General features: G+C 42.8%; 2 protein-coding genes across 2 annotated transcripts; both read right to left on the bottom strand.

The window, feature by feature from the left end:
• Positions 1-3,210: 3,210 nt before the first annotated feature.
• On the bottom strand, positions 3,211-17,413 carry LOC134438475 (zinc-binding protein A33-like; the record flags this gene model as incomplete). Its single annotated transcript, XM_063188051.1, has 6 exons — positions 17,014-17,413; positions 12,955-13,050; positions 12,642-12,872; positions 5,599-5,621; positions 5,305-5,423; positions 3,211-3,722 (listed from the first exon to the last, which is right to left on the bottom strand). Coding segments are annotated over exons 1-6 (1,374 nt in total), but the record flags the coding sequence as incomplete, so codon positions are not given.
• A 4,760-nt stretch (positions 17,414-22,173) lies between these two features.
• Positions 22,174-25,828, bottom strand: exosc3 (exosome component 3). Its single transcript, XM_063188055.1, has 4 exons — positions 25,554-25,828; positions 24,427-24,576; positions 23,579-23,730; positions 22,174-22,852 (listed from the first exon to the last, which is right to left on the bottom strand). The coding sequence occupies exons 1-4, from the start codon at positions 25,767-25,769 to the stop codon at positions 22,645-22,647; spliced, it is 726 nt and encodes a 241-aa protein (XP_063044125.1). The 5' UTR covers positions 25,770-25,828; the 3' UTR covers positions 22,174-22,644.
• Between the last annotated feature and the right edge of the window lie 1,848 nt (positions 25,829-27,676).

Here is a 27,676-nt window from a genome sequence, read left to right as displayed (position 1 = left end):
GGCTGCTCAGCTATTCCCCAGCCAGCTGTGTGTTATTCCTCATCATCATGAAGAAGATTTAAATTAAAGGTCTCCACGTTAATTTGAAGTGTTTCATTTGCATTTCCATATATCGTTAAGGAATATCCATGAGATTCAAAGTCCTCCTTAATAGGTGTCACAAAAAACGTATAAAATCTATGTAAAGTTGGTATTTATTAAAACACATATGTAAAGCAGGTATTTATTAAAAATGTATACAGATTTTAAATCTAAAGGAGATATTTATTAAAAATGCTGTAATTTTCAAAGTGCAATAGAATACAGAGCACCACTGTAGCGCTTTGTCACTACTTATTCTCAATGTGATGATGTAACCTGACTTTCACCAGTGGGGTATACTACACTGTTTGGTCTGAGGAAACTGGAACCAATTGTGACGGAGTGTCATGAAGAGGCAAGACAGAAAGTCAAAATACAACATAAAGAATTTTGAAAACATTATTCAACTAAATCTGAAAACATTGTATAATTCCCAGTGATGTGTGACGGACTTCATCTTGCACCTGTTCACCCCCCTCGGGGATCGAACGTGCGACCTCGCCAACTACAACGGTCCAGCAATGGGAGACACAGTATGATACCGCTAGGCTAAGCGACTAGTCTCTCGGCCCAACGGCACGAGTCTGTATGATGCTATCGGAGGGAGGTTTTACCAACGTTCCACGCTAAGTCTGCTAGTTAGCCTCCGTTACAGATGCTTATTATATGGTTGTGACGTCATCGGTCGAATGCTCCATTCATTTCAACGGGGCTCCCCAACGTTCGCACGTCTGTTATTTTTCGTTATTATATGGTTGTGACGTCATCTGTCGAATGCTCCATTCATTTCAACGGGGCTCCCCAACGTTCGGACGTCTGTTATTTTTCGATAACGGACGGGTTGGTCTATAACAGACCGCTGTCAATGGCAACAAGACTTTTCACTGCTAAAGCGACTTTTCAAAAAGACTCTAATCAGCTGCTGTGATAGACAGCACCCGTTGTCCTGGCTACCGCTGTCAATGGCAACAAGACGTTCACTGCTAAAGCCACTGGCTTGTATACAAGTCAGTGGCTAAAGCGAATGTTTCATATCACTCCGCAGGGGGTCCGGTGTTTTGTCACTCTAATCAGCTGCTGTGATAGACAACACCTGTTGTCCTGGCTAGCCTACCTAGCTGTTGCCTAGCGGTGTTCCACAACGGCAATGTTTTGTTTTGCGCAGCAACAATCTTAACATTAAATATGTCTAAAGAAATGTCCCCGCATGTGTGAATCATTTAAGTATATCCATATAATAAGCGGGTTAACTTTCGGCGAGTCGGTCGCTTTGTGGAATAGCAGCACTTCAGAGAGAACAAGACCCCTCCGCTCCGCGTCGGGGTCTAAAGATTCTCTCTGTCGTGCTGCTATTCCACGGTAGCGACCTTCTCGCCGAACGTTAACCCTTACATAACGGACGGGTTGGTCTATAACAGACCGCTGTCAATGGCAACAAGACTTTTCACTGCTAAAGCGACTTTTCAACAAGACTCTAATCAGCTGCTGTGATAGACAACACCTGTTGTCCTGGCTACCTAGCTGTTGCCTATCGGTGTTCCACAACGGCACTGTTTTGTTTTGCGCAGCAACAATCTTAACATTAAATAGGCCTAAAGAAATGTCCCCGCCATGTGTGAGTCATTTAAGTATATCCATATAATAAGCGGGTTAACTTTCGGCGAGTCGGTCGCTTTGTGGAATAGCAGCACTTCAGAGAGAACAAGACCCCTCCGCTCCGCGTCGGGGTCTAAAGATTCTCTCTGTCGTGCTGCTATTCCACGGTAGCGACCTTCTCGCCGAACGTTAACCCTTACTTACCACCAGAACAGAAGAAGAGTACATTAACTCCTTTGCACAGAGCCTATGTGCTCTGGAATAACTTTATTGTCTTCAAAATGGTAATGACCAAGTTACTTAAGGCCCTCTGTAATGTCATAGCAATGTTGTTATGATGTAGTTTAGTTTTTTTTCAGCAAAGAGTGAGCGGGCCGCCTTTGGGCCCACCTGTACAAAGAGGAAACGAAGGAGACTGATGCTGGATACCAAATAATGCACTTGCGCACTTCAGGCACTATGTATCAGTGCGTATGGTGTATTGGTTACATACTGAAACCTAGTGGCTGAAGTGCACAAGTGCTCCATTTGAGATTCAGCATGAGTGTTCCGTGTTCTTGCTCCAGTATCTGCACTGTCTAATGTCTAACTGAGCTGCTCCACCATCTTTACATTTTATTTTATTTCACCGTTATTTAACCAGGGAACAAAATCACAGTGAGATAACAATCTCTTTTTCCAGTGAGCCCTGACCTAGGCAGCAGCACACATTACATTCTCAAAGACAGGATTCAGACAAAACAGAAATAATTAAAATAGGTCTAAAGATAAAAGTTCACAATAAAAATAATATTCATCAAACAAGGTTAGAAAAAAAATGTAAAACAAATGCACAGATTTGAATGTGCCGTTAAGATATGATCTAACCCTTTAAGACACAGAATTATAAATTAGCTGTTAGGCCCTACCAGAATGGCAATGACCAAGTCGTAATGTATTACTAAAGGCCCTATGCACTGTCATGTAGTACTACTCAGTGTAGTACTATAGTAGTTAACTTTCAATGTTTATTACAGCGTGCCACAGGAGGTACGGCGTGCATTAAGGCAGTGTTTCTCAACTGGTGGGTCGTGACCCAAAAGTGGGTCGCGGAGGGGTCATGAGTGGGTCGCGGAGCCTTGGTGTAAAAAAAAAAAAACGTAATTAAAAAAAAAATCCAACTTTTCCTGCAACAATTTACAACTTTTATTTTGATAGGCTAGTGAACTCCGTGTTATCTGTCGTCATACATACAATCTGAATGTTTATGCGAGATAGATAGCGTGCAACCAGTCATTTGAGTCTTGGTTGCATTTTGAGAATTGCATTGAATTGACTTGAACGCTAAAAAAATTGGGTCGCGACTGAATGAGAGTGGAAAATGGTGGGTCCCAAGACTGTTCCAGTTGAGAACCACTGCATTAAGGGACTACACTCATATACAGACATAAAAACAGCTAGCTTGAGAGATTTTCAAATCTCGTTCCATGCAGTTTAGGCACAATAACATAAAAGCAGTTTTACCAAATTCTGTCTTCATTATGGGGACATTACTGCAGGCTCCACTGGCACAATCTTCAGAGAAGAAAACATATAGGCATAAAAGCATGGATAGACATTCTCTGTGAAGGTGTGTGTGAAAGTGTGTATATGTGTGTTGTCATCAAGGTTAGTGAATGTCAGCTCTCCTCTGTCCCAGTCCAGCTGCACTCTGATCCTCTGGGGCTCCGGCTCCACTGTGAGGGGAAAAGGTGATGTGTCTAGAGAGCGAGCTGTATATTTACCATCAACATAATGAATGTACCAGTATCCTGACCGGGGGGAGACTCCCTTCCTACCAGCACTCTCCGTCACCAGTCCCAGGTCCCAGTTTTTGACATTAACCTCCACGTCCCAGCAGTGTGTCCCTGAGTTAAAGCCCTCTGAGCCCAGCACAAAGGAATACTTATCGAATCTCTCTGGGTTATCAGGAAGCTGTTGTGTCTCATCGCTGTATGTCACACAGGTCAGGTCTTCAGACAGGATGAGATGTGGGGCTGCAGTGTTGGGATCCAGAATCACAGGAGCTGTAGATGAAGCATATGCAATGCAGTAAGGAGGTAAACCAGAGCCTTCATGGAGATACAAATGGATTATTAGATACACCCCTACAATTTAGTGGATAGTAATGTCGGCAATACCAACACTACTCAGCTACAACACTATACTACTCAGATATATTTATATTATAAAATACATTTATACATATATAATACATTTACATTTATAATCGTGATATGAACCGAATCGTGATTTTAGTGTATTGTTACAGCCCTAGTAAGCATGTTCTATCCTCAGCAGTAATGAGGTTTGAATGGTGTGTGTGTGTGTGTGTGTGTGTGTGTGTGTGTGTGTGTGTGTGTGTGTGTGTGTGTGTGTGTGTGTGTGTGTGTGTGTGTGTGTGTGTGTGTGTGTGTGCATTAGTGTATCGCTTCAGGTGCTTTCTCAGAGACAAAGAGATTAAGGCTATGGATTGCTGGAAACATGTATTGTGGTCTGATGACACAACGATAAACACATTAGGTTTAGATGGTGTGAAGCGTGTGTGGTGGTAATCAAGTGAGTACAAAGAAAAGTGCCCCATGCGTACAGTCTAGCATGGTAGTGACATGGTTTGGAGCTGCATGAATGTCGTCAACATTGGGAAGCTGAATTTCACCAGGAGAATGTCAACATATACATGTAGGCTACTGTGACTACTGAAGCATATTATGATTCTCTCTGAATTTTAACATAGGGGTGTATGTTCAATTATTTTTAGTGAACAATAAATTGAAGCAGTTATATACATGTAAGTTGTATGCTGGCTACTTTTCATCAGAGGTGGAACAAGTACTGTAGTTGTGTACTTAATTAAAAGTAGAAGTATCCTCCGAAAAAAGGACTCAAGTGAAAGTAAAAGTCCTAAAATGTACTTAAGTAAAAGTCCTAACTTTTAAATTTACTTTTTGAGTACAAAAGTACAAGTACTCGCGCAATGGCTGTCCATGTCTGCCTACTTGATCCAACATGAAAGTGTCTGCACCTGTTTTCGGTTCTATTTGAACATGACTATATGGAGTCCTGTTTTTTTTTCTTTTGTCTGGGTGTCAGTATGGAAGAGGAGCAAAACATGTCATTCTTTAACTGAAAGAGCCTATGGTAAGCAGATTTGTAGCATGTTTAATTGAAATGGCATTGCTATTGTAGGCCTAGCCTAAGCCGACGTTCCCAGAACTGACCAACAGTGACCTGAGAAACAAAGACAATATTGCACCCACCAACAATGCACAGACTATAGTTGGCTAATATCAACTTCCACAGGCCTAGAATTAGGAATCAGGAACAAATGGGTCTCTGAGACGAGCACGTTGTTATTTAAAAACAAAACAAAAACCTTAGATCAACATATTAATAAATGAATACTTAAATACTGGTAACCTGGTGATAAGCGGAATAGCGGCCTTCGAGGTGTCCCGATATCAAGGGAAAATGGACTTGGCGAAGCGAACAGCCCTTCGGTTGCGCTGTCGAGCTGTTAGAACGCACCGCCTCGTCCATTATTTCCCTTGATATCGGAACACCTCGTCGGTCGCTGTTCCATACATATACTGTGATAAACTAACTTACAAAACTGCATGATGTCCTTCATCTTCTCCCAGACTCTGAACTTCAGGTTGCCCAGGTGCTTTGCCACATTGATCAGAGCTCCTGAAGGCTTCTCTGGATCCTGCAGTGTGCACTGGGCTCTGGAATAACATTCAGGACTCAGAGGGTGTCAATGTGAACTCAGAAACTTGGAGGAAAGGGAAACAGTATGCAATATAGTATAAGGCAGAGCTTATTTACTGGACACCAGACAAACCCACCTTTCAGCGTGCACCTTCCCCATAGAACAGCTCAGGAAGAATTATGATTACTCACCTTCCAACTGTGGTCTTGTAGTTCTGCAGAAAGAACAGATACATTTTGAGATCACATTACACATTACACTTAGCTGACGCTTTTATTCAAAGCGATTTACAGCTATTATTTTAATTTATATACGTAGGCCTATTGGTTACAGTCCCTGGAGCAGTGTGGAGTTTGGTGCTCTGCTCAAGGGTCCCTCGGCCATGGAGTGAGGGAGGGAGTGGAAGAGTGGGATTCGAGCCCATCTCCTTACCATTGGGCCACGGCTGCCCCATATGATGTAATTAGCTACTGGATAGTGGATTCCAAAAATGTTGGGAGTCTTGGAACACTTGGTATTTTGTGAATAAAATGAAAATGCTGGCATTTTAAAGACATTCAATATGTTAATAAGGTAGAGCATTGTGTACAGACAACATATCAGTTGTTAAAGTCAAGCAGAATTATTGTTTTGAGGTAATTATGTGATCATTTAAAATTTCACCCTTGCAACAAATCCCCAAAAAGTTGGGACAGGGCCAATAAAATGCTTTTAATGTTGGATAAGACTAAACACAACACAAGGGAGGAGACTTAACAGTTAAATACTTTGACTGATAGCATGATTTTATTAAAAGAAAAAAAGACTGCTCATCTGATGTGTTCTTCAACATTCTTGCTATGCTTAATATGTGACATATCCTGACTGCAAGAAAACTATTTTGTCACCTGTTTACTCTTATGATGGAACCACACTGTTGGAAAATAGTAGAGATTGACATTTGCCATAATTATGGGGCAACATTTAAAGGGTGTGTTCCAACATATAATGCCTTGGTGGCTATGCAGGCTGTTTTAAGTCTGTATATATCATTCAGCATTCATTTTAATGCTCTACATGAGTAAGACCATAACCAAGGCACCTCTGCACCTTATCATATACCGTATGCTGTCTGTCAGACTGACCTCTAAATCAAGCTGAAGTATTCATTTTCTATAACCTAGAGGATGCATGACTCCATGATTTTAAAGAAGGATGAAATATTTTCCATTCTGTAATCAGAGGACAGTTTCACAGGTCTCCTATGTCCATCTACAAACCCCAACTCCGATGAAGTTGGGACGTTTGGTAAACAGTGCATAAAATCAAAATGCTATCATTTTCAAAATATTCAATCTATTCATTAGATGGAGAATAGTGAAAAGACAACATATTAAGTGTTAAAACCGAGAAAAAATATTGTTTTGGGGGACATATGTACTCATTTCTAATTTGATAAATCCAACACGTCTCAAAAGAGTTGGGACGGGGACAATAAATGGCAGCAAATGTCGAGGAAGACTAAAAACAAAACAAAAGACAACATTTAACAGTTAAATACATTAACCGATGAGATGATTTTATATAAAAAACAGTGTTAATTCCTATCTTGGACATGATTTCACCAGCTTAAATGGTGGGTGTATTCCTTGTCATGTTTTGCAATGTTTTCCTTTCTGTAGTGCTTACAGTGTGACAGGTCTTGACCAAAAACCCACCATTTTATCACCTGCTGGTCCTTATGATGGAGCCAAACTGTTAAAACATAGTAGAGAATGCAATTTGACCTTACTATGTGGCAGTAATCGAAGATCTCCCTTCAAAATATAATGTATGAGTGGCTTTTCATGCTGTTTAAAACCCATTTATACCATTCAGCACTGTATTTAACTCTACAGATGAGTGAGAACATCTTAACCAATGCACTACTGCATCCGCATGCCATCATGGAGGCTGACTTTTGAAGCTAGCACTAACACAAGTTGGATGGTCCATTTTCACTGTAGCACAGGATGTGCAATGCTCTATTATTGTCAAAAAGAATGGACTTCTACAACTTCTGCTGACTTCTGTAAGCAAAGGACAGTGTCCCATGTCTTCTGGGTCTATTTCAAGTGAGCTCAGGTGCTTAGGAGAATGTTAAACCCCTGTATCATTTTCATGCATTAAGCATTCTTAATATGGTCAATTTTCAATAGCTCTAGCACTCCAGGAATTAGAGTGAGACTACAGCCAATATATATTTCATGATGTCATGAACCTATACAATTATTTTATTAACAAAAATATGTCTTCTATACACTCAATCGTGGTAAATCAAAGGGAATTCAAAAATGTATGTAATAACTATGGTAATTATTCCCTTTGCATCTTTAATTCTGAGTGACTCAGCCTCTCTGTGATGATCTTATACCTGAACACCTATATTGTCCGTCAGTACAATTCATTTTGAAATGTTCTTCTTTGTTGTTTTATCTTATTTGGATGTTTACTAAATTTCACTGATCCCCGTTCCAACTCTTTTGAGACGTGTTGGATTTATCAAATTAGAAATGAGTACATATGTCCCCCAAAACAATATTTTTTCTCGGTTTTAACACTTAATATGCTGTCTTTTCACTATTCTCCATCTAATGAATAGATTGAATGTTTTGAAAATAATAGCATTTTGATTTTATTCACTGTTTACCAAACGTCCCAACTTCATCGGAGTTGGGGTTTGTAGATTAAGTTTTGCCTCATGCAACACTGTTAAATGTCTGCATCATGTGCATTAACATTCAAGAAATAAGATAACATTCAAGAAATTTCACTTAGACACAATGATTAGTGACCTGTTAGCAACATATTTAACCGCTTATATTTCTTGTTCACTCAAAAAAAGTCTAAATGCAGCCATTAATGTTTGACAACATCAACAAAAGTGAGTACACCCCAGGTTAAAATCCTGTAGAGAGCAGGGTTTCCCCCAGCACTTTATTGCTAAGGTGGCCTCCTTGACAAGGAACGTCTACCACCTTGACTAGGCCCCTGAAAAGATGAAGATTTCATGTTATTTCTAAGGGTGCTTAGCCAAAATGATACACTTAACGTCCCGCCACCTTGACTAACAAACTTTCTGGGGGAAACAGTGTAGAGAGTGTCTGAGAAGGGGCAGTGTTGGCCCGACACGTCTCGAAATGAGAAGGGATTAAAAGGGACGTCATCGTTGTGCATTTCAACCTTGCCTTACATTGAACTTTTACATTTAGAGTCTGCACCTGGCTAAAATAGATGGGTGTTAGATTTGAATGAAATCCTGTGGAGAGTATCTAGGCGAGTACATTTAGGGTTTAACCCCAAAAAAATTGATACAAAAGTTTTTTTTATGGATTATATTACTATTGGACCCGCTAAATGACATAGCCTACTAAAAATCTAGTAAAATCTGACTTTGGGAAATGAGTTTTTTTTCAACATGGCTGCCATAGGCTTATTATAAGGGTCAAGAGACACTCCAGGTGAATAGGCCAAAAAATTTAGCTTGCCGATATCACCATGAAACTTAATCCGGTGATTACTCACATATTTGGGAGAAAAAAATGTATTACAAGTTTTCTGAAATGTTATGTTTTAATATGGTAATTGGACTATATCTAATTAAATATGCATTACATTTCAAAATGCAAAACCTCAAAATAACTCTTATATTTTGTTTCTAGTAGGCCAACAGATACTGTATATTCAGAAGAGATTATGGGCATCTCTTTTTGTTTTGTAGTAAACCTAAAAGTCTTTGTGCAGGCACCAGCTAGCATTTTTTTTCAAAAGATGATTATTTAACATCTCTCTTAGATAAATAATTTAGTTTTATGTGTCTCAAGTTCTTCCAGACATTCTTTGAGTCTGGTGGTATCATTCTTAGCATGTATCAAGGGCAAGGTCAGCTGTCCTCAAATCATAGCCTCTCCACAGAGGTGTCCTAAGGGCTGGTGCTGGGACTCCTATTTGACATGTACACCACATCACTGGGCCATGTTATCTGTTCTCACAGCTTCTCATACTACTGTTACTTCGATGAAGCAGTTATACCTGTGCCAGATGACTCCACGGTCTACACATTTACGCTTGCCTCTCTGAACTATCCACAAGTATGAAGGAATGCAACCTTCAGTTGAGCCTCGCCCAAATGTACTGCTGGTGATCCCAGCCAAAGATTTAGGTTGCCATGATATCGAACTCAATATGGATTCTGCTACTGTTGCCTCAAATAAGGCCACAAGAAATCTAGGTGTCATTGTTGATGACCATCTATCGTTCTCTGACCACATAGCCTCAGTTTCCCAGTCATGTCCTCTTTTTCATGCCCTAATTGAATACAAGGCCCTGACCCTTGCCTATGAAGCTACAACAGGCCCTACTCTGGCTTACCCGAAAGCTATGCTAATGCCCTATGTCCGTTCAGGACATTGTCTGTCTCCAGTACCAACCGTTTCACCCTCTACTTACACATGTAGTGGCTCCTGTCTATTCAGTTCAGCTGCTGAAAGACCCAAAATACCTAGTGACACCATGATTCATCACTGATGATGTGCCCTGACAAACAGCACATGGATATTATCATAGCAGTAGTGTAAAGACAACCCAAAAATCCACCCAAACAGCACTCCAAACAAACAGATCCTGAAAACATGTTAGTTCGTGCCAATGTAATTATCATGTAGTAACCTTTATTTAAAAAAAACTTTGATCTTGAAAATGACACCTTTCCTGAAGTCAGATTTTCCTAGATTTTTAGTATGTTATTAAGGACACTTAGAGGTAACAAAATCAGTTGAAAAACCTTTTGTATCAATTTTTTTGGGGTTAGGTCTTTTTTTTGCATAGATGTACTCGCCTAATCATGATCTGCTTTAGTAGTCACAGTGCATGTTGACACAACCGTATCTCGTGCCATTTGTGAATTCCTTGTGGTGCCGTTACGAATAGCCTTGTTTCTCGTGGTTGGGTGACGAAAGGGGGAATTGATAATTGGGGTAGTTTGGTTCTAGGGGGAAGAATAAAGCGGACGGACGTCAACATTCAAGCGTGAGTGAAGGCTAACTGGAAATGACGATAATCAAACATTTCTAACAAGTGATTTAGGGTTAAGTTTAGGGTTTAGGGTTAGGGTCTGGGACAATGTTGGAGGAAGGGAGAGATGGCATGAAGCTGACACAACGACAGCGCTCCCCTCCCGGAATGCACGCTGCTTGGGTGGTCTCTCTCTCTCACTCGCTCTCTCTCGCCCTCTCTCTCACCCACTCTCGACGACAGCGCGCGTTGCCCAACCACGAAAAACGAGGCTATATCGTAACAGCACCACGAGGCATACAGATGATTTTTTCGCGAGACTGGGCTCGTTGACATGCATGTTTTTTTTAGGTGTACTTAAGATTTCCAAAGGCATTCATGCATCCCCAACCACGTCAGTCTACCATACTTGACTAGCCAGATGATACACTTTTTTTAAACTTACTAGTTTACCACCACACATGCTTGACACCATCTGAAGCAAATTTGATTATCTTGGTCTCATCAGACCACACAACATGGTTCCAGTGATCCATATCCTTGGTCTGTTCATCTTTCCAAAGAGGGTGGAGTTCCCGAGTTCTTCGGTGCTCAGAAAGTATTTGCATTGCTGTTGACCTGGGCCTCATTTCCCGATAACGATGGATCTTAGCCTTACGTGTGTCGTTAACCAGTGATCCTACGAATGTTCTTAGATTTCCTACGACCGTTTCCCAAAGACACTCGTACATGAACGCGCGTGCACAGCCTCTAAGATCATTCGTAGCGTCGCTCTTAAGGATCGCTGTCCACATATGTGGTGCTGAAGTGTCCTCGGAGGGAACTGCACGTCACACCATTTACAAAATGTAAGGCGTGTGTCAGTATCAAAAGTTGTTTTCTATAAGGGTGGGACTACATTTGTAGCAGTTTACAACTATCGACAGGAGATATTGTTGGCAAATGAAATAAAATGCACACACACACAATGAAATCATGCAAAACCATGAGATACGCCGTTAAACCAGACAAAGCGCGTGCAGTTGGCTACCGTGCTTAATATTTAAGAAGACAAATAGGCCTAGGAGTTCCAAATTGGGATGCGCATTTGGGGAGCGGCGCGCAAAGTACCGTGCACTCAAGGCTTTAACAACTGTGGGGGACATTTTGCACGGCAGTCTGCTGTTATTAAAACAAAAAATCTACACGAATCCCCATCGCTGCCTTTTTTATGTCATAGTTTACCCTTAGCCTACAACTATCGTGTCTTTTCTGCGTCGCCTTCCCTTTCTTAGGGTAGGCCTACTTGAAAATGAAAGAGGGCGCAACGACTCGCTGACCGTTTTTCTTTTTTTTAATGTTTCGGTAGTGGCCTTCCGACATCACCACTCTTGTCTCTGGTCGCCGAAGCCCCCTATTTATTTTGCGTGTGGATGCCTTGTTCTTGTTCACGAAGCACCCACACAAATTATGATTTATCACAGTTTAATAATGCCCTGATTTATCAAACACAGCTGAACTATTTTACTGCCTGTAAAATATTTTCCAAACACATTGCTTTTATTTTATACACTTACACAATTAATGTTACCTTCTTATTTTCGTTACAGTGTCAACTGTGGTGCCATGATATTTACACTCCCGTCTTAAAACATCAACTTGAAGCGCAAGTTTCCTCTTTTCCTGTGGGTGTCTCCACTGTGCCATGCCACTCGCGTCTTAAAACAGCAATCTTATGCGCAAGTTTCTTCTTTTCCTTTCATATCCTGTGGGTATCTCCACTGTGCCATGCCGTTACGATCAATCTTAGCGCGTTAAGACTACTCCAGAACACTCGTGGATTTCTCTTAGAGTTACGTGTCAACCTGCGATGGTTCTTTGCTAAGTTGGCTTTGGGAAACGCTCCGTGAGCTCTACGATGGTGTTACGTGTGAACTTAAGTAGCACGTAGCGTTAAGTAGTACTTAAGGCCCTTTCGGAAACGAGGCCCTGACTAGTAGCAGCACCGAAGCTGTTGCATCACTAGGAGGGCGTAGTCTGGTTAATGTAGGCCTAGTATAAAGAGCATTTCTGTAGGCTACCCTTTAATTGCATTCAAATAATTGAAAATCTACACCATTGGCAATTTAATGTAAAGCTATGCAGATGAAGCAATTGCAAATGTCATTGTAAAAGTTTTTTTGGAAAATGTTGCTAATGCTGGAAATGGTGGATCACACCTTACCTGCAGGAATGTGACATCATCAGCTTTCATGTTCCCCTCAATGCTCTTGATTGTGTCTGAAAGAGATGAGATATCTCTGCTCATCTTCTCAATCTTCTCCTTCATCACCTGACTCTTCTGCTCCTCTTCCTCCCTCAGTGCAGATATCCTGGCTGCCTCTTCATCTCGTAGGAACTGGTGAAGCTCCTCAAAGTGCTGCTTTATTAGCTTCTCTGTCTGTTGGGTCTGGCCCTGAAAATCAAGTATGGCTTGTTTAACTGTCCTCCTGATGTTGGTTTTAGTGTAGTATTTGACAGACTCTACTATATGTTACCTTTATGTGTTCTGCAGTTTTATCACAAGTGAGTTTCACATCATGAAACTTCTCCAGTTTGTCCTGTAAGGGCTTCAGAGTGGTCTTCAGCATCTCCTGAAATGAGGCAACCAATCAACACAATTGGAGTGAGTTAGGGCATTAGAATCAACACCATTGGAGTGAGTTAGGGCATTAGAATCAACACCATTTGAGTGAGTTAGGGCATTAGAATCAACACAATTTGAGTGAGTCAGGGCATTGGAATCAACACCATTTGAGTGAGTTAGGGCTTTAGAATCAACACTATTTGAGTAAGTTAGGGCATTAGAATCAACACCATTTGAGTGAGTTAGGGCATTAGAAGGGGAGAGGGGAGCCCACCCATGTTCCCGTGTTCTCCAGTCTCTTTTCTAAAAAAAGGGCCCTATGTTCCCAGCATTGTATGACAAGTGGATAAGGCCCAGGATGCTTGCACATGCTAATTTCTTGCATGAACGGTTGCCATGCGTATTTGCATGTCAAGTTTGCGCACAGTGGCATCCTAACCCTAACCCCAACCCTAACCGTAGCCCTAACAACAACTCGCACTCGCCATGCGGCAGCAGTCTACTTTGAAGCAGCGGGGAACATAGAAGTTCCCCGGTAGCAGGGAACATAGGAACCGGGGAACATAGGGATGACCCCGTTTAGAAGTTACGTTGTCACTGACTGCGAGAGTGCACACGCATTGTTGGCTCAAACACACACACACACACACACACACACACACACACACACACACACACACACACACACACACACACACACACACACACACACACACACACACACACACACACACACACACACACACACACACACACACACAGTGCAGACAATACAGAGAAAAGACCTGCCACCTTGAAGCTTGTACCTGAGGCCCCTTGCAGGAAATACTCATATTGGTACGGGATAGTGATGTGTCGGTCGCGAACGAAACGGCTCTAAGAACCGGCTCTTTGAAGTGGACGACAGGAACCGGTTCTGCAATGGGAACCGTTTTAGATTTTTTGTGGGGAGCCGTTTTTGTTTTTTTTGTTTGTTTTTGTCCCCTCCCCCTCCCTCTCATTGTGTGTACCCTCTAAAAGTGCCAGTGGTTACAGCGCAGGTGTTACAAACCCACTCACAGCGATCAGAAATACATAATAGGCGTATGTAGGCCTGCTAATAGCCTACCTTTTTAATATACTTTGTATTTGGGTATGTTGGGTCAATATTTAAAAACTGATTATAATTAAAGTGTTATTCATAAAGGCTTTTACACAGCATGCACTGCCCAAAGTGCTTCACAATGTCAATAATGAAATAAAATGTTGTAAAATAAAATTAAAATGATTAATTTATGAATAATGTAAACATAGGCCTATATGTAAGGAGCCGTTTGGGAGCAGAAAGGAGCATCAGAACCGCATCTCAAAGAAGAGCCGAAAATATCATCACTAGTATGGGATACTTGCTCCCTTGTATGAGTGTTTTATTGCGTGTAAAATGAAAGTGATGTGGGGTAGAGATGGGAATGAGATTGTATAGTTTAAGGTTTTTCTTGTTAACAACTTGAAACATTAGACAGGCATTGTGACATTCAATTATTTCAGTTAGTCTCAATAATTGAAAATGGTGGAATAGAGGGAGAGATGGAGAGTTTACCTCAGTCCAATCAATGGCCCTAACTTTCTTTTGTAAGGATTGTAGTTTTTTTTAGATGACTAGAAAAGGTGTTGTCCCATATAATATTGCAGTAGTTAATGTGTGGTTCATCTGAGGGCCAACTGAGGAGGAAAGTGTCTGACTCTGTAGAATAAGCCAACATATTTAGATAGTTTGGAGGTCAGGTGATCAATATAGCATTTAAAAATGATTGAGTCATCTATGAGGACCCCCAGGAACTTTGTGGAACTTTGTTCTCCACGGACACGTCCAGATGTACTAGACTGACTAGATGTGGAAAACTGTGGATCTCCACGCACATTTCAGAACTGCTGTGAGAGCTGCCGTAAACATTTCTGGTGAATTTAATCATTTGGCGGCACACAGAGGCATGCAGCGCAACTATGTTTCAAAAAAAAAAAAGCAGCCAGCCAAACGTGGATTTGAACGTTGAGGCGTGTAATTAAAAAAAACCAAAAAAAAAACCAACAACTTCAAATCAAATTATTGTTGCGACACAGTGGCAGCTAGTTACACTGATACAGAGTTACTGTATAAAACTAGCCTTGAATTACAACAAAATTGGATGCCTATCAGCAGTGCTATGTCCAGTGATGGCAGCTATGAAACATTTAATATTTTCAGGACTACAACATCTGTGATGTATTTTCTCAAATTTGTTGGGAAAGTCTTGACTGCAGTGCATCTTTTTTTCTCTTTTAACTAACTTTTTACTACTGAAAAATCAGTCCATCAATTAACAGGCGAATTTCTAACTGAGTATAGGCTACAGATTATTCATACCTTGGGCGTGTATACATGCATGCGTCATCTTTCATATCCATACCTGACATAGAAGTTTGTTCCTTAGCCCAGCCTTGGCGACTGGCCTCGCAAGGTGTTGTTTTGATGTACATATTGATTGTACATGTTGTTTTGTTTGTTTTGATGAACATTGTCATGTGCCGCCTGTGACGCTCACTGAATGAGCTCTTAGCTTCATTTGTCTGTCTCTCTTTTTTATCTTGCTCTCTCTTTCTCTCGCTCTCTCTCGCTTTCTCACTTTCTTTCTCTCGTTCTCTGTCAGTCTCTCTCTGCCTCCCTGCCTTGTTCTCTGTCTCTGCCTCTTTCTCTGTCGCTGTCTTTCTTTCTCTGTCTGTCTGTCTGTCTCTCTCTCTCTCTCTCTCTTTCACACACACACACACACACACACACACACACACACACACACACACACACACACACACACACACACACACACACACACACACACACACACGCGTGTGTGTGTGTGTGTGTGTGTGTGTCCAGGACATCCAGCCTGTCAGCGTGAGCTTGGACGTTCCACCATCTTCTCCAAGACACAGCTCTGCCCCTGGGACACACACATACACACACACACACACACACACACACACACACACACACACACACACACACACACACACACACACACACACACACACACACACACACACACACACACACACACACACACACATACAGGCTTTCGGACTCATTCTCCTAACTCCCTTTTCCCCTATTTATTAATAAACTCCCTTTAATGTGACACTTGGGTCCTCGTATGTCTGAACAGTGACAGTAAATATGCTCATGTGGGGGGAACAAACTGCATTGTACTGCGGTATCTAATAACAGTTTTTTTTCAGCAGTCCTCACACTGAAGTATTTCCAAATGCCCGAATTTAGACACGGCAAAGTAATTTTGTAATTGTACGCAGCATTTTTCTTTTTAAATTATGCCCACCACTGACACAGCGCCTTCACCTCGCATTCACAAAAAATAATTTTCCGCTTCTCCCCCCCTTACTTTCATCATTCTTTCAATCAATGCGGACACACAAACTGTTTTTACCAATTAGAAAATGAATGTAGATTATTTAAGGGAGGGGGCAAGATGGAGAGTTGGGCTCGCATGGGCTCGTGCATGTTTTGGCAAAATTTCAAGGCAAGACCTGATTACGCACCACATGCAGATTTTTTCGTCCGTAAAGATTTTCATGTCCGCACTTTTTTAGTAGGAAATCCATGCAGTTATTACTACAGGAGGCCCCAGGGCTCTCAAGTTTTGACTGTAAAATGTCGCTCTAATTTACGGTGAAAGTATTGTGATATTGGACGCCTATTTGAATAGATCCAATTACAAGCGAACAGATTGACTGTGCAAAAGTTTTAAATTGACTTGGAACATTTCACTCATCATTCCACACAGGGACACATAAGAAAATGCTTGAAAAAAAAACAAAAAAAACCCAATGCACATAGGTCTTTCAAATTACTTTTTTCAGAGTGATAAATACAAAGTGTGGAGTGAGAAAAGGTCAAAATGAGTGAGACCTCACTCCCAAAGAGTGAGACTTGAGAACACACCTTACGCTCCTGTGCCGCCTCATCAATGGGACTGAATTTGTGGTTTCTATGGTGTTTTGAGTCTCGACACACCAGACATATCAGCTGCTTGTCTTCCTCACAGTAGAGCTTGAGTTTTGAGCGGTGCAGACAGCAGAGCGGTTCCCTCTGGCTATAATTTCTCTCTTTTGAGAAACTGTCACACAGGTTCTTCAGATGAAGGTTAAGCGGGGGCTCCAGCTTTGAAGATCTCCTCCTACAAACTGGACATTCTCTTGATCCTTTGGTTTCCCAGAATTTCTTCAGGCAGTCTTTACAGACGTTGTGACTACAAGTCAGAAAAACAGGATCCTTGAAGATGTCACAGCATACAGGACAAGACAAATCCTCTTCCGAGACAGATATAGAAGCCATTTTGTCAAACTCTTCACCTTTAGTTGTGCCAGTCCGATGACTTTTCACAGCTGTGTACAGTTAATATTACCTGTACAATTCAAACAAAAACACCACTACAATACCCTTCAACCAAACTACTCCATTACAGATTGACAAATGGCACGAACAAACAATAAAATCAGTCGGGATGGGCTGTCTGTGCAGGGCCGCATTAATGCACAGACTAGATATGGCTGCAGTCTAGGGGGCCCTACCTGCCAGGAGGCCCCTGATTGGTCAATAGTAAAAAGAAAAGGCAGATTTGTGACAAGATGCAATATTGAAAAATGTATCTGTTGCGTTGAGTACAGTTGATAGACATCCTTAATTCCTAACTCGTAATTATGACACAGTCTATGTAAATTTGTCACATAGTTTGCCTTCAGGCGGCGCCCACAGCAACCAGTAGCCTAGGTCATGGGCGCAGATAGCGGGGGGGACGGGGGGGACATGACGTACCCAGATTTTCATTCACCTAGATCCGTCCCCCTCACCTTTTTGGAGAAAATATCTGATTTCTGCCTTTGCATTTTGCAATGTGTGAAATAGCGCCTCCCTGGACCATTCACTTTCATATGTGGCAAAAAAAACGGTATTACACCATATATATAAATCTATTTTTTGATTGGCTAACAGCCACTGAAGTCCCAGATTTGAAGCGCCATAAACAGAGCTGGCTTTATGAAGGAAGTGGAGCGAAGAGCAGACGTCATATTTACATAAAATGTTTGGCTCAGACCAGTTGCTTGCTTTTATAATTAAAGTTAATCTCGAGGATAGTCCCATTCTTGCTAGCTATGATGTGGATTACAAAAACTGTGGAACGTGAATGATGATGGTGGAAACGCATGGATTAAAAGTTGGGATAGCCTAAATAGTTCTACTGCGGTCAAGACAACTTTTAAGGTAAAGTCAATAATAGGTTCATGTCCGCTGTGACGCTGTTTGTAGCCTAGTTGCTGATGTTAGCTGATGTTAATTGTTCAGAAGGGCTTTTTGGTCTCTTTGTCGCCTGTTTTCGAGTGAAAAGACATCTTTGTTGGGCCATGCCATGACAGCTGTCAATCAAGTAGGCTAGCCTAACGCAGGTAGCTGTCGTGTTCACTGTCCCTGGTCTGTATGCTGTCAACGTCTGACTTCATTATTTTTTTTAAGGAGCTCCTTTTTGGAATGATGACTGCGGTGGTGTTAATCTGTTGGACGCATTTACTGTGAATTGTTGTTAAGCGGTACTACAACGCAAACGTGTGGCTTGTAGCGGTGGAGTGTAGATGCAATTGAAACGCAGCGTGGTAGAAAAATGACTGAGTAGAACTAGTAGCAAGGATGTTGTCTTAAGAGCTCAAGATCACCATTTAAATGCGCCGCTTTTATCAAAAATGTCTAATCTGGGGGAGACCCCAATATCACACGCCCCAAAACCGCGCCTGGATTGAAGTTGTGTTTTACATGCAATAGGCCTACCACCGCGAGACTGGTCGTCTTAAAATGTCTACACAGTACTAAATCACACACTGTTGCATAGCCTTCTGTAGGCCTACATTAGTAATACAACGTGAAATTTGTTGACACAGTTGTCCTGTTTAAAGGTTGAATTGGTTGGGAAAGTAGGCCTACTGTAGCACTTGCTGATGGGATGGGAGAGGTGTGTTTAGAAGCGCGCGCAGGGGCGGGTGAGTCTTGGTGGGAGGGAGACTCGTGCACATTCTCAGTAGAATCTGTAAAGCTGGAGCGGTTTAAACATTTGTTAAAAAATATAATGTATCAAGATTTAAAATAGTTAATGTAGTAGACCTACAAAAGCAAATAAAATTATTTAGCGGAAGATGAATATGCCACTAACAATAAAAAAAATGATATTCAGTGTACAATAATAGGCCTAATCCTCCCCCACCCCCCCCCCCCCAATCGGACGGTTGGTTGTGAAAATGTCCCCCCGAGTTTTTAAAAACGTTCTGCGCCCCTGGCCTAGGGCCCCCAGGCCATCTTAATCTGGCCCTGTGTCTGAGGTGTGACAATGGTAAACGATTTCTGATTGGTCAGGACTGCAGATATCCAGTGATGTGCACTCTGTAAGGACCAGGGTTGTTTTATGGCAGTAAGATTAGAGGGCCTTGTCATGTGCTACAAAACAAGTTTATAGAGTCAAAGATCAGTGTAGGGAGGGCTGGGTAAAGGTGAATAGCAAGCAGATCCAAACACTTGATAGAAGTACATACTGTAAACATGAGCATAGTAGAGTAGAGACAAACACAGAGCTGTTCAGACTTGCATCAGTGACGATGTGACAAGAGGAACATAATATTCCCCACTCTGATTTGACAGGCAGGCAGACAGACAGATAGGTAGAAACGCACACAGACAGACAGGCAGACAGACAGACAGACAGACAGACAGGCGGGAAGGCTGACAGACAGGCAGGTAGGCACACACAAAGACAGACAGACAGGTTGGCCGGCTGGCCAGCAGACAGGCAGGCAGGCGAACACATACAAGCTGGCTGCAGTAAACCAGGTTAAGTTATCCTTGACGTAGCATGTTGGTAAATCATCTAGAAACAGGACTGGACTGGGGCCAAACAACGGCCTGGGCAGCTGTAGCATAGACCAGCCCCTCAGACAGGTCCGGTCCATCTATTGTATCCATATTGTATCTGTCTATTATCTACTATTATCTAATATCTACTATATATATTGCATCCATCTATTGTATCTGTCTATTATCCACCCCCCTCCCCCCTTCAATTAAAAAAACAAACAACTGCAATAAACAAAATTGCATCAGTCCCTGGGGACTGTCGGTAATGCCAGATTACCAGCTCTGAATAGAGAAGTCTGGAGTCCTCATTTTCCTAACGAAATAACACCTGTGGGCTAACTATCAGCAGGCCAGGTTTACTTCTTCCTGTAGGTTAATGCAGTCAGATGTATCACTTAGCCCTCCACATAACACAGTCCAAGAGGAATACAAGAAAAACTGATTATGTGAAAATGTGGCACACATGGGAAGGCCTACGTGCGCTCCAAGAAGAATTTTATTTAGGCACAAAAAGTTTTGTTCATTCGTGGAACCATAATAACTTCCCACCAACGTACCGGTAATAACTCTGCCAACCTAATAATAAAATGTGCAGTTCAGACGTAGGCCTAATAGCGTGGCCAACGTAATCACTGAAGCCATTATGACATTGTGATTATGTTGGCAGGAAGGTTGAGAAGTTTTGTTCCATCAGATGATAATGTCATTGGGAACATAGAAATCCTGAAATGTCTTGGCCCCTTCAATACAAATAAACGTTAACGGCCCAGTGAAATCTATTAGGCAAATGATAAAAGATGCACTTTCGCTGAATAAGTGTTTTTATTACAGTGACGGGACAATATGTAAGACTTCTTAACTTTGCTGCGAATGTAATAACTTCCTGCCAATGTAATAAGGCAACAGTTATTAAGTTGATGATTATGTTGGCCGGGCTACTACGTCTGAACGGCATATTTTTTGTTATTACGTTGGTTATTACGTTACGTTGGAGAGAGAGAGAGGGGGGCGGGGGGTAATGTTGGGAAATGACCCAGACTGCATTCAACCCGGGTCCCCACGTACTGTACAGCTCCAGGCCACTTTATTAGAATAGCATGAAAAAGTTGATTTATTTCCATAATTCCATCAATAATGTTAAACTGTCATGGATTGTGCATTCATGGCCCAGTTGTTTTTTCTTTTTACACAATTTGGCCTTCCAGCTGAAAAAACCCATGAATTTGGGTTTTATTTCTGGTGAGTTAGAATTAAACTGGTGAGTTAGCGCCAAAATGTTGCATGGAAATCTACAGGGTATATTGAAGAGTGAAGTGTGGGGCACCAGGTCAACAAACAAGAACAGCTGACAGCAAAGCATCAAGGATATCTGGGCTTCCATAACTCCCATGTACAGTTTCTGCCATTGACTTCAATGTTAAACGTATCATGGCATTGATTAAGACAGAGAGTCCTAACCAAGTATTGAACATTGCATGTTATGTAGAAAGTACCAAATTGCAACTGATTTGATGTGAACCGAATTTTGATTAAGGAAATTTCATTGAATTCAATTGATTTTATTACAATATTCTAATGATGTGAATTCCCCAATTCATGTTTTTTTGAGCTGGAAGGCCAAAATGTGTAAAAAGAAAAAATTGAATGATTGGAATAGTTAAACAACTGGGCCATGAATCTACAATCCATGACAGTTTAACATTATTGATGGAATTATGGAAATATATCAACTTTTTCATGCTATTCTAATAAAGTGGCCTGGAGCTGTATATGGTACGGCTACTCTACACGAATGTTTTCTTGACTGCACCACGACTGCTCCCATCCACAGCCAGAAACACCCTGTTGGAGAGAGAGAGGCCGGGTAGGGTTGGGAAATGACGACCCAGGCTGGGATTCGAACCCCTGGTCCCCATGTAATGACGACCCAGGCTGGGATTCGAACCCCTGGTCCCCATGTAATGACCCAGGCTGGGATTCAAACCCCTGGTCCCCATGTAATGACGACCCAGGCTGGGATTCAAACCCCTGGTCCCCATGTAATGACGACCCAGGCTGGGATTCGAACCCCTGGTCCCCATGTAATGACGACCCAGGCTGGGATTCGAACCCCTGGTCCCCATGTATATGGGTGCTCAACGCAGAGCACCACAGCAAACCCCCATCTTATCCACATGCATACATTCAATTACATAAAAACGTTTGTCTGATCAGATTTTTTTTTATTTCAATAAATTGGTACAAAAACTAACAGACCATAAATCCAAACAACGTACTGAGGAACTGAAGACAGCTGCATACCATAATGTACACACACACACACACACACACACACACACACACACACACACACACACACACACACTCTCTCTCTTACACATACACACACAGTGACACACCGTCACTGTCTTTTTCTCTGTCTCTCACACACACACACACACACACACACACACACACACACACACACACACACACACACACACACACACACACACACACACACACACACACACACACACACAGTGTGTTACAGAGTCTGTCTCTTTTTTTCCCCTTCACAAACAAACAAACACACACATACACACACACACACACACACACACACACACACACACACACACACACACACACACACACACACACACACACACACACACACACACGCAACCCCCCCCTCGTCTAGAAGGTTCCGTCGGCGACCCTCTTGAAGAGCTGTTGTCTCTGTTTGCTGGTCATGTGTTCAGCGCTCTGCAGGAGGTTGGCCAGTATGAGTGTGTGTTGAGTGGAGTGGGCCTTCACCCAGACGCGCCCATTCATACCCACCACCAGCTCACACGGGAACAGGCTGGAGAACTCCTTTACCAGGTCACTCTGAGGAGACAACAACCTGCGCACACACACACACAGACAGACACACACACACAGACACACACAGACACACACACACACACACACACACACACACACACACACACACACACACACACACACACACACACACACGTTAGATTACAGCTCACAGAGGAAAAGGCTGGAGAACTCCTTTACCATGTCAGACTGAGGAGACAACAACCTGAACACACACACAAACACACACACACACACACGATAGATTACAGGCTCGAGAGGGGCGCACACACACCTGCGTACGAGGTCTACTAAGACTGTGAAGAGTAGCCCCCCTCTCCAAACACCCCAATGCCATTGGCAAGCATGCGCACACACACACACACACACACACACACACACACACACACACACACACACACACACACACACACACCTGTGTACGAGTCCTAGTGACACAATTAACAGTATCCCCCCCTCCAAAGACCCCCCATGCCATTGGCAAGCATGCACACACACACCCTCTCATATGCGTACAAGTTCTAGTGAGACGGTGAACAGTAGCCCCCCCTCTCCAAAGACCCCCATGCCATTGGCAAGCACACACACACACTCTCACACACACTCACACACACACACACACACACACACACCCTCTCACCTGCGTACGAGTCCTAGTGACACGGTGAAGAGCAGCCCCCCATCACCAAACACCCCCATGCCATCACACACACACAGACACACACACACACACACACCCTCTCACCTGCGTACAAGTCCTAGTGAGACGGTGAAGAGTAGCCCCCCCTCTCCAAACACCCCCATGCCATTGGCTCGTCCGCAGCTGTCGATACACACCAGCTCCGGCTCCATGTCCTTATTGGCGATCAGGAACTGGCCAAACACCAGGTCTCCCACCTGACACACACACACACGCACACACACACACACGCACGCACGCAAGGTAAGGCAAGTTTATTTGTATGGCACATTTCATACACAGATGCAGTTCAATATACTTCACAGAAAAGTAAAGGAGTAATGGAATAAAGAAAACAAGAAAGAGAACACACATATATGATACACATGAATATTCAGCGAGTTGTGTGGAGAGAGAGTGTGTGTGTGTGTGTGTGTGTGTGTGTGTGTGTGTGTGTGTGTGTGTGTGTGTGTGTGTGTGTGTGTGTGTGTGCACGCGCGCATCCTGTGCTTAAGGAGAGTTTTCAAAAATAATGTACGACATCGTCTGTCCTGGTCCATCTGTGGATACCATGTTTTATTTTGAAGTGTTTGGGCCCCCTGACCTTCCTCAAAGCTGAACTTTGAGGGGGCCGAAACGTCACTTCACTATAAATAAAACATGCAGCAGAGTGTGCATTATTTTCTTCTACTTATATCACTTAACTGTGTTCTCGGAATACTCCCCTGGTGTGCTGCATGTCTGTCTGTACGTTGGGGTGGTGTGTGTGAGTGTGTGTTGCCTCACCTGTACGTTGGGGCGGTGTGTGTGTGTGTGTGTGTGTGTGTGTTGTCTCACCTGTACGTTGGGGCGGTGTGTGTGTGTGTGTGTGTGTGTGTGTGTGTGTGTGTGTGTGTGTGTGTGTGTTGTCTCACCTGTACGTTGGGGCGGTTCCTCTTGGTGGCTCCTTCGAAGGCCAGATATGATAGGCTGGCAGCCTCGCTCCCGCCCACGTCCACCTTGAAGATGTCTCCTGATTTGTTCGTCACAATGCCAATCACCGTCTCCCCTTTCACCGGCACATACTGCAAAACAAACACAGGCCCATGAGGCATAGACGTAACTTAAGGCATAGACGTGACATGAGGCATAGACGTTGATGAGTGGAGGTGCAAAACGCACACCAGAAACAGAGGTGCCGGCAATAAGAAAAACACTTGCAGGAGGAGAGAAGTGCCGCTCACTCTTGAGTTAAATGAACATGTTTTTAATGTGACAAAGTGCAACGAGACCGAAACGTTGTCACATTAAAAACTTGTTAATTTAACTCGAGAGTGTGCGGCACTTCTCTCCTCCTGCATGAGGCATAAACATAACTTAAGGCAATAGACGTGACATGAGGCATAGACGTGACTTAAGTGTGCCTGCGTGGGTATGCGTGTGTGTGAGATCAAATAGATAGGGGTTAGGGTGGATATGCCTAGTTGTGTGACTCATTGTGTGACAGGGCTGCACCACAGCTTGGATGGATGAAATTTCTGAATAAACTGCACAGATACCCATAGAGCCCATCATCATGAAGCTACAGACTTCAGGGAATGTGCTCTGCCCTGTGCTGTGCTGTGTTGTGTTGAACTAAGAGGATGAATTAGAGACTGACACACGGTGAACACCCCCCACCCCCCTTCGACTATCAACTATGTTGATGTTGCTTACACTATGTGACAGTGATGTCTTTGAATGGGGAGAGAACCGGAGTGAACCTAGGTTTTCTTTTGATTCAGACGTAAAAGTTGTATCCAAAAACTCTAAAAAGTAAATGTGAATGAAGTTCAGCTGCTTACAGTTTGGCCTAAACTCTTCTTCAAGGCAACATGACAGAGTGAATGAGAAACTTCACAGAGACGCTGATGACCTGTGACATCCTTCATAAAATAGCTTAGCAAAGTCCAAACGGTCTCTAATTTAACAAGCTGCACTGTACACGTCAACGCAAAGTTTAAAAGGAACGCTTGGGTAGACAAGCACAATAGTTTCACGCAGAAATGGCCACACAACTCACCCGTTTCTGCTGTGAGTCGATCCAAAACACATTGGGGGGTTTGTGTCGTAGGATACCACATTTACAAACGCTCACATTCTCCCCATCTCGTCGCAAACCCGGGCCACAAATGAGCTTTTCTGGTTTAATGTTACTCTCCGGTGGAGGTAGGTCAAGCGTGAAAACATCGCCAGGCACTACAGCCTCGCCAATTTTATCTATAAAACTAGCAAACATGATTGAACTACCTCGCACACTCAGTCGGCATGTGTGTGTTTCCACGTTTCAGGGGGACCCAATACAATGTAACACTCGCAGGGCTGCAGCCGGAACAGCAAAACAGAGGCCCTTTAGTGCCATCTAGTGGTCAACATGAGTAATGCAAGCGCTCGTCTTTACTCATACTGGTAGGGGAATGGCCATTGTGATTATTTACCAAATAAGCCTACAATACAACGAAATACATTTGTTAACACGCTGTATAATACACACTATGTAAATAAGTATAGACCTGAGAGTGCTAGTTTATGACCATAGTTATAATAAACCAAGGAGGTAATAAACATATAGGCCTAGGCTACTTTTCCCTTTGTTACAGTCTGACAGCAAACAAGAACCACCTTGCTATTGAATAGATATTGTGAAGTGAAAGCCCAAGTGGGAAACTCCAACTCCCATTGTCATTGTGATGCAACACACAAGTGTTCACTGCACATGACGAAATTGCATGTATGCCTCACCATGCAAGGGGGCAGCCCCCAATGGCACCCCAAGGGAGCAGTGTGGCGGTACCAAGCTCAGGGTACCTCTGTCATGGAGGAGGATGGGGGGGAGCACTAGTTAATTACTCCCCCTACTAACCTAGCGGATCGGGAGTCGAACCGGCAACCTTTGGGCTACAAGCCTGACGTCCTCGCTTGCATGACTGCCCAGTGATGAGCACTTGCAGAGGGCAGTGAGGTGAAGCAAGGGGGCTCAGGACGATATCAGGAATCAGGATGATATGTGCTGATCACTTATGTGGATATTTTTAATTAAATGCATTTTATTTACGTGTAAACACAACATATGGATACAAATAAAAAGTCCATTGTGGCAGGTGCGTTTTGGTAGCCTGGTTCACACCAGACGGTGTGTGTGTAGCTTTGGCGCCCCCTGGCGGAGCAGAGCTACACACACTACCGTCTGGTACAGAGCCATAGAGCACGCTCCGTCTCCAACCAGAAAATAGGCTGAGAATTTATTGCTTCTGCACGGCCTCCTCACCAACAAATTCCTTCAAAAACCTTCCTGTTAATCTTTAAAGAGTCAATATAGTCTCTAATCTGTCTCGTGACTCCTCAATGTGAGTTACCGTTTATATTTAAGATATAAATGCTCCGTCTATTTTCTGGTTGGAGACGGAGCGTGCTCTATGGCTCTGTACCAGACGGTAGTGTGTGAAGCTCTGCTCCGCCAGGGGGCGCCGAAGCTACACATACACCGTCTGGTGTGAACCAGGCTAGCGTTTTGGTCCCCTAAATGCGATATTTTCAAAACCAGACACTGACGAAGGCAACAGCCTAAACATTTGTCTACACTTCTGCTGCTATGTAAATACAAAATAAAAAAGAAGAAGATGTAACCAGGTTCGGTCGACCAACGTGAGACAATAAAGAGTCAAGTGTCAAAAATGTTTACAATTTATTTTGAAACCAAGTTCATGGGAGAAGGAAGGAGGAGTCAGAGGTTGCCACCTACACTGGGACCTTAAATGAATAAAACACCAAGTCAGTAACACAATAAATAAACTCCAAGGGAGAGTGCAAAACCGCAAAGTTCAAAGTGCATAAATACTTCAGGTTCACAAATGACACCAATGCAAACACTACACACTAAATTCATACGTAGCACTCGTTGTCTACTAATAGCTACCCACACAGCAAATGTCACACAAAGGCCCAGTAGTAGGTGTACACACAGTGGCTACAGCCTGCAGTCCCCAGTCCTGGTTAAGTTCATTACTATTAACATTAACATTAAAACCATTTAGAATACATATTTACTTTATTAAGTTTACACTAGTTAAAAAGGCAAAAGCCGCCACAAACCACCATGAGCAGGGACTACACTACTGGACCTCGGGCTGAGCCACTTGGGGAAGG

The sequence above is a fragment of the Engraulis encrasicolus genome, chromosome 22 (assembly GCF_034702125.1).
Source record: "Engraulis encrasicolus isolate BLACKSEA-1 chromosome 22, IST_EnEncr_1.0, whole genome shotgun sequence".
Lineage (NCBI taxonomy): Eukaryota > Metazoa > Chordata > Actinopteri > Clupeiformes > Engraulidae > Engraulis > Engraulis encrasicolus.
Note: the sequence above shows the minus strand (reverse complement) of the source record. Positions and strands in the feature narration are given on the sequence as shown.